General features: G+C 50.1%; 1 protein-coding gene across 20 annotated transcripts in view; it reads left to right on the forward strand.

The window, feature by feature from the left end:
* Nucleotides 1-18,822, forward strand: part of EXTL3 (exostosin like glycosyltransferase 3) — a 130,537-nt gene that overhangs the window by 98,942 nt on the left and 12,773 nt on the right. For all 20 annotated transcript variants that reach the window (XM_050709589.1, XM_050709590.1, XM_050709592.1 and 17 more), the window contains 2 exons: nucleotides 1,560-1,684; nucleotides 5,558-8,176. In XM_050709589.1, coding sequence (XP_050565546.1) covers nucleotides 6,029-8,176 — 2,148 coding nt within the window. In that variant the 5' untranslated portion in view covers nucleotides 1,560-1,684; nucleotides 5,558-6,028. The remainder of the gene's footprint in view (nucleotides 1-1,559; nucleotides 1,685-5,557; nucleotides 8,177-18,822) is intronic.

The following is an 18,822-nucleotide window of genomic DNA, read 5'->3' on the forward strand; positions in this document are numbered from 1 at the left end:
AAGTAGATCTCACAATGCATTATGCAGAAAGCAGGAAGGTGCTGGAGAGGGAAACCTCTGGCAGAAGGCAGGCTGGGGAGATGGACGGTTTTGCGGAGAGGTCAATGAGATGTGGATTGAATCCCGAGCTGGCACGGGTCCTGTAGTGACCTTGAGCGAGTTGTTTCTCAGTGCCTCCATTACCTCCTCTCGAAAACCTGGATGCGGTTTTCCTGTCTAAGGATTTCCTCAGAATAAATGGATGTTCCCGAAGCACTTGGTGAACCCCAGCCGAGGAGCACGACAGACCTCCAGCAACCGCCTTGTGCAGAGGGCAGAGCAGGCAGGTACCTGGAAACACTCGGGAGAGCTTTCTTTGGCTTCTGCTAGGCATGATGCTGAGCATCTCCCTGGGTCTGCTCTCATCCCCGTGTCCCAGACGGGCAGCAAAAGGCTGTAAACCAGCTTGTTAGCTCTCCACTTGCGTGCCTCGAAGCAGTTTGAGTTCTCCTGTGCTTTGTACACAGGGAAAAGGAGGTGTGGAGGTTGTGTGACTCCCCCCGGGCGTTGGAGGGCGTCCCAACTCATCCTCGAGGCAGCAATTCACTTCACCTGCGTGCTTGGGATGGTCAGTTCTGCCGTCTCTTCGGGGTTTTCCCCATTGATATGTCGTAAGCTCTCAAAAGCATCAGCCAAAGTACGAGCCCAGCTGCTTTATGGGGTCTTGCCTGCTGGGGTCCGTCAGCTGCTGACGCTTCTTTGGGGTTTTCTTGCACTGTAACTTTGAAGAGGGGTCTCCTGTGCTGTCAAGGCAGGACGAAGCCTGGCTGGAGAGAAGGAAAAAGTACAGGAACAGTGTCAACATGCATGATACTTTCCCCTAATGCCTGTCAGCCTCTGACTTTTTCAGTGCAGGTGATTTCCTTGCAGGAGGGAGGACGCCGAGGGGCTGTCCCGGAGTGTTTGCCCAGGGCTGCTTCACCCCGTGGGTGGGAGGCAGGTTTGGCTCCGCGTGCTAAATGTTTCTTGGCTGGGATAAAAGCTTTATAAAGCAGAGGATGCAGTTTATCCCCCGAATTTACAGCTTACAAGACCTTTTTCTGGTTGCATGTGGAGCAGCGTTGATCTTCGCCTAGGAGACTTTCTCGGTACCTGCGAGCTCTCGGGGCGGCACAAATCCCCCGTGCTGATTCCTGAGGCACGTGAAGCATTTCAGAGTGAGCTCTCCATCTGCTGCTTGTAAAGATCTGCTCTCAAACACACCTAAAGCACACACCTAATAGATTTATTCTCCTTGTTCAATCCCAGGGGGAAAATCCTCTAAATGCTTCTGTTCCCAAAATGATTGGAGATTTGGGGGGTAATCCTATTCTTTAAGGGAATTAGGAGGTAGAAAGTTATCGTTGCTGAAGGGTTGTTTTGTGTGCGTTTCTTTTTCCTTTCACCAGAAACACTGTTCCTCGTTGTCAAAAAAAGAGAAGGGGGAGGAATATGTTGTTCTTTGTTTAGCAAGAAGATAAAGGGCTTACACTTCCTGCTTCAAAAAAAAATAAATGATTTCTATTTGATTTCGTTTTTAGTGCTGGTGACAAAGAAACGTGGCAGTAGAAACCGTCTATTCAAGGCTGGCCAGATAAAGCAAGGACGCCGCTAGCACACGCTCCCTGACCTCGCAGATCACCAGGAAGGAGCCTGCATGGCAGAGGTGGGTACAGTGGCTCATCCTCTTAAACAGGGCCAGCAAAGGGAAGGTTTGTGCTACCACACTGCCGTGATAACACCGCAGACTCGTCATTTGATGAGGAAGGGGAGTGAGGATGGGCATGGGTGCACACACAGAATTTGGGAGCTCTGATTTAGCAGGCACAGATTGTAGATTGTCCTCCTGGAGAGCTCAGCGTGTTGCACCCGTGGCACCACACTCTGCCTGACAATCCACCTCTAGGTTATTTAATGCTATTGGATTCTCTGGACGACCATGAGTTTAAAATTTCCGGGCTCTATTCACAAATATGGTGAAAAAGGGACAATATTTCATTAATTTTACAGGGAAATGGACAAAAGGAGGTGCAAGCAGGGAGTGCTCAGGTGTTTGCAGAGGGACTTTGGTTACTGAACATCTGCATGACTTTGCTGGCACCCCCCTATTAGACCAGCCTGGCTCTTTCCACTAGAAATGCAAAAAGCGTGAGAGCCCCCAATATTCCCATAACTTCACTGGCACAGAGAGCCCTGAGGAGGTGAGGAAAGCTGGGAAAATATCCCTGGATTTGAAGCAGGATGTGACAGCGTGCACCAACAGCAATTCAGTCCCGCAGCCCCGTGCCGAGGGAGAAGGAGCTGCAGCGTGCAAACGAGGCGTGCCAAAGAAGTCGGTCAGATTGGCGTTTGGGAAGAGCCTGGGGTAATTACCGACTTTCTGATTTCCCAGGAGCTCTCCTTGCCTCTTTTTGTGTGCGTGTAATTAGGTCTGTTGGGCAGCGACGCTGCGTTATGTCAACAAGAGTTTCTCGGTGAGGGGCTCGATCAGTTTAATGGACTAAATGGTGCTGGGGAGGGGGAGGAATGGGTCGGCTGCAGAGCCCAGCAATGTTCCTCCTCCTCCCAAACTTCTTTTGGGGAAATACGGAAATCAGCAGCCTTTTTCACCAGGGCTGCTCATTTCTCTTAAATAAAATACTGAAGTCTCTCTTGGTAAGACCACAGATTGGGTTTTCATTTTAAGTCCTAATAACAACGTGTTACAACCTCCAGCTCTATCTACTTGATAGGAATAAAGTCCTAGACACTCTTTCAGACTCTCCTTCATTACTAAAGTGCTTTCTTTATCACCAGCACATATTTCATGCTGACAGTCAATACTTTTAGCTGATCCCAAGCCACGCATGCTGCATTTCAAATCCCTCCCCAGCCTCCTCTAGTCTCTCCTGTGTGGTCTTCTCTAAGCCAGCAGCAGAGTTCATTTGTCAACTTCAGGTTTCTGAGCATATGGATTATTTTTTTTTAATTCACAGCCCACGTTTTTAGGTCAGGAGGATAAAGTTTGTTCTGTATCAGCTGAAGTAGAGAGCCACTGAAAGGATTAGATGGCAGAACAGCTGCAGAGGATCGTGTGTGGGGTGATGGCCTGGAGTTAGCTTTCCAAGGATGCCATTTGCCATTTTAGGGAGTCCAGTTTGCCACTTCTTTGCTGTTTTGGGGCTCATAAATGGGCAGAGCTGCTAAAATGGAACAAGGTTTAGATGCAGTCATAACTGATAACCTTTGGGACTGTGTTTACTTCCTGGGGGGCTGCAGTTTTCTCTGGCCAGTCGGAAAGCAGCACATGCACACCCCTCCTCTATCTTTTTTGCTCACATTTACGTTCCTTTATTTCTGTCGTGTCTCAGCGCCTTGCATGTAATCCATGGCACCCCCAAAGAAGAGAACAGCAGAGCTGGTTTTCCCGTGCGTGCCTTGAAGTTGAGCTGTTTTTCAGATTCGCTGCTGTTCCAGTGAGCATGTGCTTTGGCATTTCCCTCAGGAGAAGTGTTAACAGAGCGGCTCTCATCTCCTGGCCAGCTGTTTGCAGAAAACTGGTAGCAGTTCTAGGATCTTTGATGCCCCTTTGAGACAGCGTTGAAATTGCAGGGACCGACCAGTCCGCACGGATGGTGACAGCATGAACTTCATTTCCTGGAGAGAGCTTAAAAATAAATAAGTAGTACAGACCTTAAAAACTTCTTTTTGCCTTCAGTCAGTCGGCTGCTCTGTACACTGGTGCATTCTAAAAATCCTGCTGTTGTAGAGCAGTGGTCCCAGCGGCACGATGCAAGTGTGCTGTTCCTGCCAGGGCTCCCTGTGCCTGAGTGACAGCCCCGTGCAGCAGAGCTGGGGATTTACATTCATCACCAGCCTCTCGCAGCCCCAGCAAATGGAGGTTGGTGTACAGAGAGCAGCATGAAAATGTTCTGCCAGGAGAGCCGAAGCCACCCCCATCTGCCTGCACCGACGACGCTGCCAAGATCGGAGAAAGCTGATTTCGTTTTTTTCCTGACTTTTTAGCCCTTTTCATCTGCCCAGCTTTCTGAGATTTACACCAGTGGTGCTTGCCAGACAATGCTATGACTTTAAAAGCTGCTTTCGTTTTTAACTGCTGTGCAGCTCCCAACTGGGGGTCGTGTTGGGGGGGGCGAGGGGGAAATTCTCATTCAATCATGCAGCATTACGTTACCAACAGCAAAGAGCCCTGTAACAAAACGGGCTTAGGAATTGTGCATTTTTAGTCCACTTCTTTCCCTTTGGTTACAGTTTTTTCCTGGTTGAAGTCAAATCTTCAGTTTATTCCTCTGACACAACTTGTGTACTGCAGGGAAAAATTATTTATGACTTATCTCTGCTCTTTTAAGGTGAACTTCTGGTTTGCTTTGGCTGGTTTTCAGAGCTCCGTTTTAGCTGCAGGTTGCTTCCTCGCCTTCTTCCTGCTAATTCTCGATGAGGAGATGAAGGGAGTACGAAATAGATGTAGTGAAAAAATGACTGTCACCATTGCAGGTGACTTTAATTAAAAATTGAAGCGGAAATGAATAAGCTTCTCGTGAGGCTGTGCAAGAATTGCCACTGTGCCCAACGCTATACTCATCAGTGATGTGGGAAGGCCAGTATATAAAAAATATCCCAGAAACGTGGATAACTCAGATGCTACTAATAAAAAGGAAGGAAAGTTTCTAGTGGCAACACAATCACCTGGCCAAGACTCAGTGCTGAATTGGCCACATCCTTGTGTTTTATGCAAATTTGAGGTAGCCATTCTCCTAATTCAATGCCACAGCAGTTTTCCATGCGAAAAGGGCATATCTAAGCAAGCTGATACCACTTGCGTGGCATGGTGCCACGCAGATCCTAACTCCAGCATCTTTGCTTTGATGGACAGCATAGACAGGAGCCCTTTTTCCAGTTTTGACCAGAAATTTTATCTCACGTGCAGTGAGTCTGCAGAGGTGGTCGTAACCACAGTAGGTACGTTCCCTTTAAACTTTCTGCAGCAATGAATCGAAATTTTCCAGCAGGAAATGAAAGCAAAACACTTCATCTAAAAATTCCTCATCAGCTCTAGTCACTAGAGCCGAACAATAGTGATTACACTTAGTTATGCAGTACAAACTCCCAGTGCTGCTGTGTCCCCGGATCACAACATGCCATTAAGAGGTGGGTAGGGAGAGCAGGTGTACATCAATATCCCCCTTTTGTACGTGAGGGGACAGGGACTTGCAGATGTCAAGCAGCTTCCCCAAAGTTTCACAGCAAGACAGTGGCAGAAAAAGGAAACCAGATCTAAGGGCTGGGATTTTCTGGTCTGGCCACCGAAACATGCAGCCCCAATGAAAAGCAGAGTGCTCAGCGAGAGCCACGTGTCTGCACCTGATGAATCCCATCACCTTCTCAGGTTTACTGCTGTTTACCCTGGAGATGTTAAACACGTACAAAGGTTGCTCTTCGGAAAGAGAGGACAGTTCCTTTTAAAAACGAGCATTGTCATGTAGGTCACTACAGGGTCGTTTTGTTGGCATTGTCTGAATGTATGCCTGTTCTCTTGCAGGAATGGCAGAGCATCAGCCGTGCAGCAGCAGTGAGAGAGACTGATGTTCCTATGAGTCTCTCCTGGCTCGGCCTCCACGATGGCTGGTGCCTCTGCATATTCATCGGATGGTAATGCAGGATGTCGAGAGCAGCGGTGGAGTTTGGCTTGAGCCCGTTGTGTTCTTCCCCTGCTGGCTGAGACTTCTGAATTGCCATGACAACGCTGTGACACTTCCAGCAACTCGCCCGCAGACCGAGGGTGGGCTGGGGTGGGTGAGAAGGTCGGCGAGCCAGGCTAACGGGATCGAAAGCTGCAGCGGCAGCAAAACGACTGCAGGAGAGCCGTCGTCGCGACACGATGAAATTCCCATTCTATTGGCTCCTCGTTAAGCAGGCACAGTAACCCTTCTTTGCAGAGACTTGCTGTAAAACCCATTTTGGTTATGGCTACTGATCCAACGTGACTGGGCACGCGGTGACTTTTGAACTCATGACTGGATATACGATGTTGCGGAATGGGGGAGTGGGGAACGGAGGCCAGCCGTGGTTGTTGAGGTGGTCCAGTCGGATCCGGCTCACCTGGCTTAGTTTCACCCTCTTTATTATCCTCGTCTTCTTTCCCCTCATCGCACACTACTACCTAACCACCATCGACGACGCGGACGATGCCGGCAAGCGCATCTTCGGCCCTCGGACCGGCAACGAGCTGTGCGAGGTGAAGCACGTGCAAGACCTGTGCCGCATCCGCGAGTCGGTCAGTGAGGAGCTGCTCCAGCTGGAGGCCAAGCGGCAGGAGCTCAACAGCGAGATCGCCAAGCTCAACTTGAAGATCGAGGCCTGCAAAAAGAGCATTGAAAACGCCAAGCAGGACCTGCTGCAGCTAAAGAATGTCATCAGCCAGACGGAGCATTCCTACAAAGAACTGATGGCTCAGAACCAGCCAAAGCTTTCCTTGCCAATCCGGCTGCTGCCAGACAAAGATGATGTGACCTTCCCCCTGCCAAAATCCAACCGGAACTGCAGGCTGCACAATTGCTTTGACTACTCACGATGCCCGCTGACATCTGGCTTTCCAGTCTACGTCTACAACAGTGACGATTACCCTTTTGGTAGCTCCTTAGACCCTTTAATTAAACAAGCCTTTGAGGCGACTGTCAGAACTAATGTTTATGTTACTGAAAATGCAAATATTGCTTGTGTGTATATAATTTTAGTGGGGGAAATGCAAGAGCCCGTAATGCCAAAACCTACTGAACTAGAGCAACAGTTGCACTCTCTGCCATATTGGAGGACTGACGGACACAACCATCTCATCATCAATTTATCGAGGAAATCGGAGACTCAGAACTTTATTTACAACATCAGCACGGGGCGTGCCATGATTGCCCAGTCCACCTTTTACGACGTGCAGTATCGACCAGGGTTTGATATTGTGGTATCACCCCTGGTCCACGCTATGTCTGAACCCAACTTCCTAGAAATCCCGCCCCAGGTGCCAGTCAAGCGTAAATACCTGTTTAGTTTCCAGGGGGAGAAAATTGAGTCTCTCCGATCCAGCTTGCAAGAGGTTCGCTCTTTCGAAGAGGAGATGGAAGGCAATGCCCCAGCTGATTACGACGATCGCATCATTACCACCCTGAAGGCCGTTCAGGACAGCAAGTTGGACTTTGTTTTGGTGGAGTTCACGTGCAAGAACCAGCCTAAGGCGAGTCTGCCCACTGAGTGGGCTCTGTGTGGAGAAAGGGACGACAGACTAGAGCTACTGAAGCTATCTACTTTTGCACTGATAATCACCCCGGGGGACACCCGCTTAGTGATCTCCGCTGGGTGTGCCATGAGACTGTTCGAGGCTCTGGAAGTCGGAGCCATCCCGGTGGTTCTCGGAGAGCAAGTTCAGCTACCCTATAACGATGTGATCCGGTGGAACGAGGCAGCCTTAATCATACCAAAGCCACGTATCACAGAAGTGCACTTTCTTCTGAGAAGCATTTCTGACAATGATCTGCTCGCCATGAGGAGGCAGGGCCGCTTCTTGTGGGAGACCTACTTCTCCACCTCTGACAACGTTTTCAGCACAGTCTTAGCTATCATAAGGACTCGAATCCAAATCCCGGCTGCTCCTATCCGAGAAGAAACTGCGGTGGAGATCCCCCACCGGTCGGGCAAAGCTGCTGGCACAGACCCCAACATGGCAGACAATGGCGACCTGGACTTGGGGCCTGTGGAAACCGAACCACCCTATGCATCTCCCAAGTATCTCCGCAATTTCACCCTCACCGCAATGGACGTCTACAGGAATTGGAATTCTGCTCCAGGGCCTTTCCACCTCTTCCCCTATACTCCCTTCGACCCTGTTTTACCATCGGAAGCAAAGTTTTTAGGGTCCGGGACTGGATTTCGACCCATAGGTGGAGGAGCAGGTGGCTCTGGGAAGGAGTTCCAGGCTGCTTTGGGTGGCAACGTCCCCCGGGAGCAGTTCACAGTCGTGATGCTAACGTACGAGCGGGAGGAAGTGTTGATGAACTCCCTAGAAAGGCTCAATGGTCTCCCGTACTTAAATAAAGTGGTGGTAGTGTGGAACTCTCCCAAGCTTCCCTCCGAGGATCTCTTGTGGCCAGACATCGGTGTCCCGATCATGGTAAGAAAGATGTAGACCCTGTGGTCTCGCTTCCCGGTGGGGTTTGTATATTAAAGTTGGCTGTAGCCATTCTGAAGAGCGTCGGCTCGGCTTAGTCATCCGGGACAGCATTCATCTCGCATCCTTGCGGATGTCTGTACCTGATCTGGCCTCTTTATTGGGGAGAAAAACAGGGAGATGAAAGGTATGACTCAGCTGACCCATTTTAGGTGCGCGCGTGAGAACGCCATGGCTTGTCTTCTGGAAAGGCTCGTTTCTCTCCGTGACTTCAGAGGTGGGTGAACTCGGGCAAGATGAATTGGTATCGTGAGAGACAGCCTGCAGCCTTCGGCTTACGGGCTGTGGGAGCTAATACACAGAACGGTCTGAATTGTAAAAGTAAGGGGTCTTTGCAGTGCCAGGTATTTAGCACTCTTGAAACAATAATCGTGTGCATAGAGCCCAGTATGAATCTCGGGGCTTAAGGGTAAGAGATTCCCTTTTTGTTGAGAATCTTTGCTCAGGCACTTCAAGTATCACACTGTGAGGACAGGTGGCACCTTATAAATATCTAAATAGTGACTGTTGCTGCACCTTACCTGATAAATCTTTTACAAAAACAAGAGAGGGACACACTGAAGCTGTGCTGTGCAGTAGATAAGGGCCTCCAAAGGCATTTATCATGTTATATTACAAGGGAGGAGAGAAGGGAAAATGCGGGAAAGCATTAGCCAAGACCTATGTAACCATGAGAGTTTCTGTCGTAGTGAGTTTGGGTCAGATTTGGGCTGATTTCTTCCCAGCCAAACTGAAGAATTGACACCTTGAAAGACCAATGTGCCTTCTGGTGCCCAGCTTCTCCCTTGCATATTGGCAGCGTTGCTTCTAATGAGCTAATTCTCCCTTAATTAATATTTATTTCTTTGTTTTAGGACTTTTCTGTAGTCTCCGCATGACTTTCTGCACTGGGCATTGTTAGTGATCAATATTAAATATAAATCTCCAGCTGCACTCGGAAAGAGAGCACAAGCATAAAGGCAGTAACAAGAAGCAGCGCTGTGTTGTTTGAATCCGGTCATGTTTAGAGGACAAATGGAAGGATAATGCGTTACAAATTAGGGAAGGGAAAAATAAAAGAGGGAGATGGTATTTAAGTACGCAAACTGCATGTGCTTTATGTGACAGGACGCCGCTAAGCTTAATAGCAATGTGAGCTTTATGCTTCATGCAAGGAGATTCATTGATTTAATATTTCATTTTATTATTATTGTGATGAATAAATCCTTCTGCTCACATTTAAAAACCCTTATGGTCCAGGGACAATGAGGAGAGAAAATTGCTTGGATAATTGCGAAATAATCTTTCACATTAGTCCTGTTGAATGCTTGAATTCTCTAAAGTCTTCGCATTGTGTCTGCTTCAAAACATGCACTCCTCCGGAGCTGAAGAGTTGGGAATCGCTTCTCTTTGGAGTCACTAATGGGTGTTATTTGTGCGAGAAAAATATGTTTCTGTTGATGGACGCTAATGCCTTTTTTCCTCCGGTCTCTTTTGTACATCTATTGTGTCGGGGTCCCACTTGTTTTTTGGGGACTTTGACATGCACAAGCCTTTCGCACGCACAGTTTTTCTACATGCCATGCTTTAGAAGAGCCTCGGGCTCTCAGGATCCCCTACATGAGCCCTAACCCTTTGCAGCCTCCAGGCATCCATCTCGCAACGTGCTCGTCCACCTCCAGACCGTCTGGTTAGATCGTGCTGGGGGCCTGTAAGTATTCAAAGTGACGCGCTTGGTGGATGAGGGAAGGGCTGTGGATGTGGTTGACCTTGACCTCAGTAAGGCTTTTGACACCGTTCCCCACAACATTCTCCTCAAGAAACTGGCTGCTCGGGGCTTGGACTGGCGTACGCTTCGCTGGGTTAGAAACTGGCTGGATAGCCGGGCCCAGAGAGTTGTGGTGAATGGAGTCAAATCTGGTTGGAGGCTGGTCACAAGTGGTGTCCCCCAGGGCTCGGTACTGGGGCCGGTCCTCTTTAATACCTTTATCGATGATCTGGATGAGGGCGTCCAGTGCACCCTCAGTAAGTTTGCAGATGACACCAAGCTAAGTGTGTGTGTCGATCTGCTCGAGGGCAGGAAGGCTCTGCAGGAGGATCTGGATAGGCTGGAGCGATGGGCTGAGGTCAACTGTATGAAGTTCAACAAGGCCAAGTGCCGGGTCCTGCACCTGGGGCGCAACAACCCCAAGCAGAGCTACAGGCTGGGAGATGAGTGGCTGGAAAGCTGCCTGGCCGAGAAGGACCTGGGAGTATTGGTTGATAGTCGGCTGAATATGAGCCAGCAGTGTGCTCAGGTGGCCAGGAAGGCCAACAGCATCCTGGCCTGTGTAAGAAGCAGCGTGGCCAGCAGGTCTAGGGAAGTGATTGTGCCCCTGTACTCGGCTCTGGTGAGGCCGCACCTTGAGTACTGTGTTCAGTTTTGGGCCCCTCGCTACAGGAAGGACATGGACGTGCTCGAGCGAGTCCAGAGAAGGGCGACCAAGCTGGTGAGGGGTCTGGAGAACAAGTCTTACGAGGAGCGGCTGAGGGAGCTGGGCTTGTTCAGCCTGGAGAAGAGGAGGCTCAGGGGCGGCCTTATCGCTCTCTACAGTTACCTTAAAGGAGGCTGTAGCGAGGTGGGGGTTGGTCTGTTCTCCCACGTGCCTGGTGACAGGACGAGGGGGAATGGGCTCAAGTTGCGACAGGGGAGTTTTAGGCTGGATGTTAGGAAGTACTTCTTTACCGAAAGGGTTATTAAGCATTGGAACGGGCTGCCCAGGGAGGTGGTGGAGTCACCATCCCTGGAGGTCTTTAAAAGACGTTTAGATGTAGAGCTTAGCGATATGGTTTAGTGGAGTACTTAGTGTTAGGTCGGAGGTTGGACTCGATGATCTTGAGGTCTCTTCCAACCTAGAAATCTGTCTGTGTGTCTGTGTCTGTGTCTATTCCTCAGTACTGTGCGCCCTGGTTTGGCATGACAGTGAGAAAAACTTACTTGGGCTTCATCAAACGGTGACAAGTCCTAAGAGGCACCGCCACAAGGACCTGGGGAACAGAGCAGAGACGCAGTGTGCCGCAGGCAGGGGAAGAGGCAGTGGTAAGAAACACAGCCCTTACAGCTTCAGCTGCTGCTGAAAGCAACTACAAAGCTGTGGATTTCATCTCCTTGCAGGGAAAAAAGCGTCTTTTGATGGGGAATATCCAATTCTCTCAGATCTTCGAGTGGCGCTGTATCCTTGTGTAGCAAATACGCTCCGTAACGTCCCCACAGCCGGCCAGCGTGCGGGCTGCTTGGTGCATCCCAAATCCCACCGAGGTGCTGCTGGAGCTGGTGAAAAACTTATTTTGTGCTTTTGCTGGGCAGCTTTCTGCTGGCAGGATGCAAGGAGGAGAGCTGTGCTTCCTCCTTCAGCCTGGGCTGACCTTCAGTTGTTGATCAGGAATTGGACTTGATGGTCCCTGTGGATCCCTTCCAGCTTGGGGTGTTCTGTGATTCCCCGATTCTGCCACAGTTCCTTGAAACTCAGTTTTCAAATCCTGTTATGTGGTTTCAGATTTAAGAATCACGTTATGTGGTTTCTTTTCCCTGGTGGGCTGGCAAGAGCAGAACTTGAAGCTGTGTTGGCTCTTTGACTCTTTCACGGATAATGAGATAAACAGGGCTACAGAATATATTTGATTTTTTAAAATTATTTCGGTATAGATTTCTTGCGATGGCAACATTTAGTAGATAAACCATCAAGGTTCCTTAGCTGCACAGTGTCTACGATAACATATTCTGGTCCTGTGCTGAGCTAGGTGCAGATACAATGTGCTGTAAAGCTGTGTGTAGTCACTCAAGGTTTCCCTTAGAACAGATGTAGATGGATTGCCCTCGAGTTTGAAGTGCCTTTGTGCCGTGCAGATTGTTCCCATCTCACATTAAGGAGAAAAAAAACAAGGTTCCAAACGAGTATTCGTGTTTGTGCAAGCCTGAAAGCTTCCTTCCCGCAAGTGTTTGCATCTGTAGCACTTCACCGGGTGAACCTGGCAAACAGAAGAGCCTGGAGAGCGTCACCGCGGCCGTGCTGTCAGCGACGTCTCGGCTCTCCCTTACCTTCTGAGCTGGCTTTTGAACCTCAGCAATCGGTTGTCCCTCGAGATGGCTGTGACATCTGCCAAAACCAAAATATCCTCAAGGAGTTAAAGCCTGCCCAGGCCACCCAGTGCCTGCTTTTGGTGCCAGCAGGTGGGCTCTGTTCGGGCAGGGCGCGAGCTCTCCTGCGTGCACCTCGCTAGGGAGTGCTCCTGCTGTATCTGTGCTCCTGGGGGGTAAAAGGGAGAAGGGTTTGGGATTAAATCTCTGCTCTGAACAGGCAGAAAGACTGCACCAGGGTTTGAGTGATAAGGGGTAACTGGCTGCAGCTCCTGCATTAACCCTGGAAGGATTTCCAGCAGCGGAATGAAGACGGAGTTGGTAAGGAGACCTCGCTCGGTCCTGGGACAGAGACTTCCAGCTTCCCCTCTCAGCCTCTCCGTGCTCAGGATTTCTAAATAACATCCAGCTGACGAGAGGAGAACCTCGCTCTTCGCTTTGCAGTTCCCTGACAGCTTTTTCATCCACACGAATAAAAGCAAAGGGAAACAAACGAGGCAAAACACCGAGGAAACCACACGGGCAGCCCACACAAATGGTAATAAGATGCACCCAAGACGATTCAGATCCCGCTGCACTTTTCCCTGCGCTCAGGCGCCGGTGTGCTGCTGGTTTCTGGTGGCTGCGGGGCACTCGCTTGTGCTCCTCATCCCAATTTTGGCGTAGCAGTTTGCCCAGCCTGATCCTGAATGACCAAGGTGCGGGGTTTCAGCAGCTCCTCCGCAGCTGGCTCAATGCCTTCGTGTGGCTCTGAGCAGGGCACGGACTGGGGAAAGGGGAACAGGAGTCATTTCTCTTCTTTCTAGTCTGGTTTTAATCCTGAAAACAAAGTGTTTGGACAGCCAGACCCACTTAAGATGTATTTCAGAAGGCTGCCGGCGCTGCGTATGCCCTCAGCTCAGTAGAGAAAGCACAAAGCCCTAGCCAGCGAGCTGATTAAACTCTGGAGCAGCTTGCACTCAAAACAGCCGCAGATCCTCTAATGCAGCAATTAAATTATCCATTTCCCTTGCAGAAACTTACTTAAAGCCCCCCAGGACTGCAGCCTGAGCCAGGAAAGCAAACGGAGCTCAGCATCCTCCCCTTCCCTCCTCCGCGCGTGCTTTTTCCTCCCCACATTTCTCAGCCTGTTGGTCGTGCCCTGGAGACCGGGAATGGGAGGACTGAGCTCAGGAGGGCCCTAAATTTGGTTAAAATCTCAAGTAAAAAAATTAAAAATAAAAAACTTGGCCCCATCTACACACCCTCTTCCATCTGACTCCAGCATCTTCGGGTCTGTCTGTCTCTCAAACGGGGCAAAGATGCATTTTTAACATTTTTTCACATTCTGTCCTTAGTTAATGAGAAAGCATCTCATTTGTAAGTTAAAGTTTTGCCAGCCAAAGAGAGAGGAACCTTGGCTTTCATGGCTTTGTACCGCAGCACCAGCCGCACACATCCCTGCTTCCCAAAGGCCACGGGTCCAAGCAATCCCTGAAATGGGTTCGTGGAAGATGGGTCAGCTCCGTGGGGACAGACGCTTCATGGCTCCACTTGCAGTGGCGTGTCAGCCTCGCACAGCAATTTCCAAGCAACACTGGCTTTTATTTCTCAGGGCTTGTCTTTTTTCGCTCACAACTCAATGCTGACGGTCTCATCCATCGCGTGTTGGCTGGGAGAGGTGGTGACACCTGAAAGTTTGGGGCCATCGGTGACCTACGTGCACACACCTCCAGCCATCCGCTTCTTCTGAGCCTGGAGCCTGTTGGGAACAAGACAAGCAAAATTTGTCCTTGTGAGCTGATAACTGAGGTTTTTGTACCGACCTGGAGTGGGGGGGGTGTTTTTAGGAGGGGTTTTTGGATCAGGATCATCCGGTTGTTTTGTTCTGAGCCCATGTGGCAGCTCACCCCCTGCCCCAGGAATGCCTGCCTGGTTTTTGGTTCAGTTTGGGGAGCTCCGGGGTTTTGCAGAGGGTGCTGGCGTCGTGCCTGGAGCACAGCCTCTGATCCCATAGGATGGGCAGACCCGTGGATCCATAGGCTACATCATACTCATCCCAAAACAGTATTTTCATAACCTGTGCTCGTGTTCTCAGAATTAATAACCCAAACTTCTGACTCTTCTTTCTTTTCCGTGGCGCACGGCTCCGTCGGCGACGAGCCGCGGCTGGAAAAGCCCTGCGGCGGTTTGCTTTCTCCTCTTCCTCCGGGGTTGTGTGTGCTCGTAGGCATTTATGAGCAATTTGCCTGGGTTCACTGCCAGTGCCAGCTCCTGTGGCTTTCGGCAGTGACTAATCCTTTCCTTCAGCTTTGTTACGGGGTAAGTAGCTAGCTTTGATCTCCGCAGCCGGTTCCAGTGGCGTCGTGTCCTTTTCTGCTGGCTTGGTGGCCGGCCGAGGAAGCTTATTCAATTTAGCTGCTTGCTTGACATGGAATAATCTTTGGAAAATTTCGAATCGAGCAGCACTGCCGCTGAAATGTGCAGACCTGCCCCTTGAAATGGCACTGGGTAATCGGGAGCAGCCTGGGGGGAAATGCCGTCAGGACTTTCCCTTCTGTTTGAGCAGCGTCTGTACAGCTGTCCTGTGCTGAGCCCGCTGCTGAAAGACTGATGCCTTCGATTTGCTGCCAGAAATCCTCAAATTTGCCCTGGGATGTCCACGGCAGGAGCACGGGGAGCGCCCAGGTGATGTTTCTAGCTCGGAGGATGAGGAGCAGAGCCCTGTACCGGGCAGCTGTAGCGTGCCACATCTGCAGCGTCAGCGTCTGTGTTTGTCCTGCGACTTCATGCTTGTTTTTTTGGGAAGAGCAGAGCCGACCTGGCAAACTCAGCTCGGGCACCAGCAGCTCGTGGACACCAATAACTCGAGTAAACTGGAGTGGTGTGCGCGGTCCTGAGCCAGGACCAGGGGGAGCGTGCGTCAGAGGGGAATAAAACCCCGTGGGTTTGATGGGTCCCAGCCAGCACACCGCCTTCAGCAGCAGCGTAGCAAAGGTACACGAGTTAGACAATTTCTCCGTGAGAGCAGTTTTCAGAGGCAGGACGACGCTGCCGAATATTCCTGTGCTGCTGCCGGGTTCGTAGCACCACCTGCTGCCTGCGGAGCCCCGCGCGCTGCCGCGAGCTGCCTTACTTCTCCCACCCCTCGGAGCTTGCTGCCTCTCTGAATATTTTATTAAGCGCGCTTGCTGCTCGGTTTACCTGTGTTGCTAAAATCCAGATGCTTGTCCCTGCGGGGCCTAAGCCAAGGTGCAGCGAGGCGCGAACGTCCGCCGATAACCTAACAAGCAGCCCGACTTCTCGGGGATTTGCACGCTGAATATTAACTCCCACACCCTTGCAGTACGCTGCTGCTGTTTAAGCAGCAAATTATTCTGTGCTGGGGAACAAGTTGGGGGCAGAACTGAGGGTGTAGGCATTTTTTTTCTTCCGTTTTCACCTTCTCTGCCTTTTTTTGGGACCGTTAATGCAACTCTCACTTAGTTTGTATGGCCCTGCATGTAGACTTCACTTCCCTGCAAGCTGTCCCCTTGTTCTGATAAAGCCCCAGAGCCCAGGTACCTGCATTTCCTTTCTTCCCATGCTTCCAACGTTCCTAATTTTTTGCTCTCATCTGCTTTTGCACCTGTACAGGCTGCTGTAGTTGGGAAGGGAGGGCAGTCTCGTCACCCGAAGCAGCTTTAATTTGGGGCTGTATCGCAAGGAATGGATGGGCCCCGAGGCTCAGGAGAGAAGCAGCGAGCTGCAGTCACTGAGGTCATGAATTTGGGTATTAGATAGCTGGGGCAAAGGAAAATCTATGGTGTTTGCAGGAAGAGGAGGGACCTCACGGGGCATTAGGATATCAAGGTTATAAAGGGGAAGGTAACGCCTGGATACAAGGGCAGAGAAAGAAATGAGGAGCAAGAGAGAGGTTTTCATCACTCCGCTTTTTCCTTCGTGTCCGATGTAGCTCGGAGATGCCTCCCCAAACTCACTGGGATCGATCAGCAGCGACCTTGCAGCTCTCAGGTAGATGATAACTTACTCCCAAGCTGGCGGTGGCACAGCAGCCGCAAAGTTGTTCATCTCCTGGACGTTTTTACCCCTTTCCCCACAAGGAATCTCTCCCTTCCCTCTGATGGATGATGCTTCCTCACTTCTCTTGAAATAAACTCCGGATTCCCCTCCTCCAGAGCTGTTAAATGTGGGACAAAGACCATGAGCAGCACGCAGGGGCATGGTGGAAATAAGCTGGAGAGAAACTGAGGCACAGCGAGCAGAAGATGACGCCTGCCCACTAAAGCATGACATTGTACGTCTCGCAGAAACGCTGTAGAAAGCTGTTTTTGCCTATTCCCAGATTTATTAGCAGTAGAAGGATGGGAAATCTGGTGAAGCCGTTCTCGGGCCTCCCAGATAACATTTTTCAGATCCAAATAGTTCAGCAAAGTCTTTGGGTGTCTGGACGCTTATCTGAATTGAAGTCTGATTTTTTTTTGAGGTCCGTGCAGGAAAAGTAAATGGGTTTTGTGCTCAACATTGAATTTTTAAAGCACCCTAGGCAGGGAGGTGACGTTTGGAGCTTCAGTGCGAAGGGACCGATCTCCCCGACTGCCCGGAGTCCAGGCTGGTGGAAACAGGTGGAAAGATTTTTGAAAAGGAATTGGTTTTAATTATGCCTAATCGATGTGAACTTTGTAATTGCTAGCACGTGGCAGTCCTTAATTCCCAGCCCATGCTGCGGGAGGTGCATGGGAGGGTAGTCCCTCCTCATCCCAACCATCTATTTCTGAGCCTCTCACTGAAAGCATTTGTTCCCCCTTGATTTTATTTTACGTTTTAATTGATTAGCAGGAGAAGCTTAAACAGATCACCCCGAATTAAGAGTCTGAGAGCGAGCGGAGCTCTGAAGAACGGGACGTTGCCCTGGCTCTGCCTCGAAGCCCTGGGACCTGGAGCAGGTGAACCTGTGAGCAAAGGGAAGATCTTCCCAAACTGCCTTTCCCCTTTATTTGACCACATTCAGGGCAATATCCTGCCCATTCTCCAATATTCGAGCTGATGGAAATTGCTTTTCTGCATAAGCTGTGCTCATCCTAGAGAAAAATGAGAGATAAAATGCTGATTGCAGAACCGTGGCATGGATTTGCTAGTTCTTTTCTTCTAACGTTACAGACAAGAGCTCTCATCGCTAGGTAATGGGGTTGAGGACAGACTTGCAGGCACAAAGCTGTCGTCGTTTCGGCCAGACCAGACCCATCAGAACTTCCCCAGTGAGATCTCAACTCTCTAATTCTGACGTCCTTGGAAAACTTTTAGTCTGGAGCGAACCTAGAAGCCAAAAGTGGGTGTGCAGGTCTGAGTGCTCTTCATGCTCACTGCTCTCAGCACCATAACCATTTATCCTCTGTCCTCTTCTCAAAAAACAACCTGCCCGCAGAGCTGATGGCATCGTGTTTTTGCTTATACACCAAATTTTATTCCAGCTTTTTCAACAGCTGCTCTGTGAGTTGTGAATAGTCTGTCCCCAGCTCCTCCCTCCACGAATGGAGAAATAATGTTCGTTTTGGTACCTCCTGCCCCCAGATGTGAACGTCTGCACGAGAGCATCTAGGATGGGACACAGCAGCTTCTCGGTGCTGAACAACCTCGAGCATCATTAAACGTAACGTGTTCAAGCTGCTGAGACACGCCGAATTTAATCAATTTTAAAATAATTGCACCTGCTTTGCCGGGTGTTCTGTTTCACAGCCGTCGTGGAAATCCTGCTTGACAGATGCCTCATAGAAAGAGAGGGAACCTGCAGAAGAAGTAATCGTGCAGCAACGCCGAGGATTTGCACCGATGGAAGGCTCTGTTAATTAAAGCAGCCAGGCTATCAGCCAGAGAGCAACGTGTGGAAAGATAAGCTCTGCCTCTTAGTGAACGGGTAAAAAGGTATTTCCAGTAATCCCCTGGGACAGCATCCCTTGGGTTGCCAGCACTTTCCTTTTCCACTGGAGACGCTCTCACTCACCATCTTCCAAGTGGACGTTTGTGTGTTTTCTTCCCTTTATTGCTGGTGACCTGCTATTGTGCAGCAGCTGATGGCTTGGCAAGAAGAGGATGTCTCAGGGGTACTCCTAAACTGCTGTGCTATTTTTTTACACGCTCTCTGTCTTGCAGATGAGATGTGACAGCCTCTCTCAGATCCATCCCTGAGCTCTCAGTCCATTTGCTGCCAGACTTCTCGGCGCAGTCCCAGGGACCAGCAACATGTCTTTTCCAATGAATTTAGAAGCACATGAGTTCGCCAGCAGGGTTTTCTCAAGAGTGAAGGGCTGAGAGAGATCTGGACTTCGATACTTCAGAAGTTTTGGGGTTTTGCTTGTTTGCTTTAGTAAGGACAAGGCTTTATAGTGTGTGCATCTTTCTTTAGCTCCAGTATGGCTCCTCCAAGGAAGACTGAGGTTGGTACTGAGGTTGTACCTGGCCCCAAACAGCTCCCGACATATCTGTGCTGAGTGCTCCATCCAGGTAGTGCAGCTGG

Source organism: Cygnus atratus, chromosome 3, assembly GCF_013377495.2.
Source record: "Cygnus atratus isolate AKBS03 ecotype Queensland, Australia chromosome 3, CAtr_DNAZoo_HiC_assembly, whole genome shotgun sequence".
Lineage (NCBI taxonomy): Eukaryota > Metazoa > Chordata > Aves > Anseriformes > Anatidae > Cygnus > Cygnus atratus.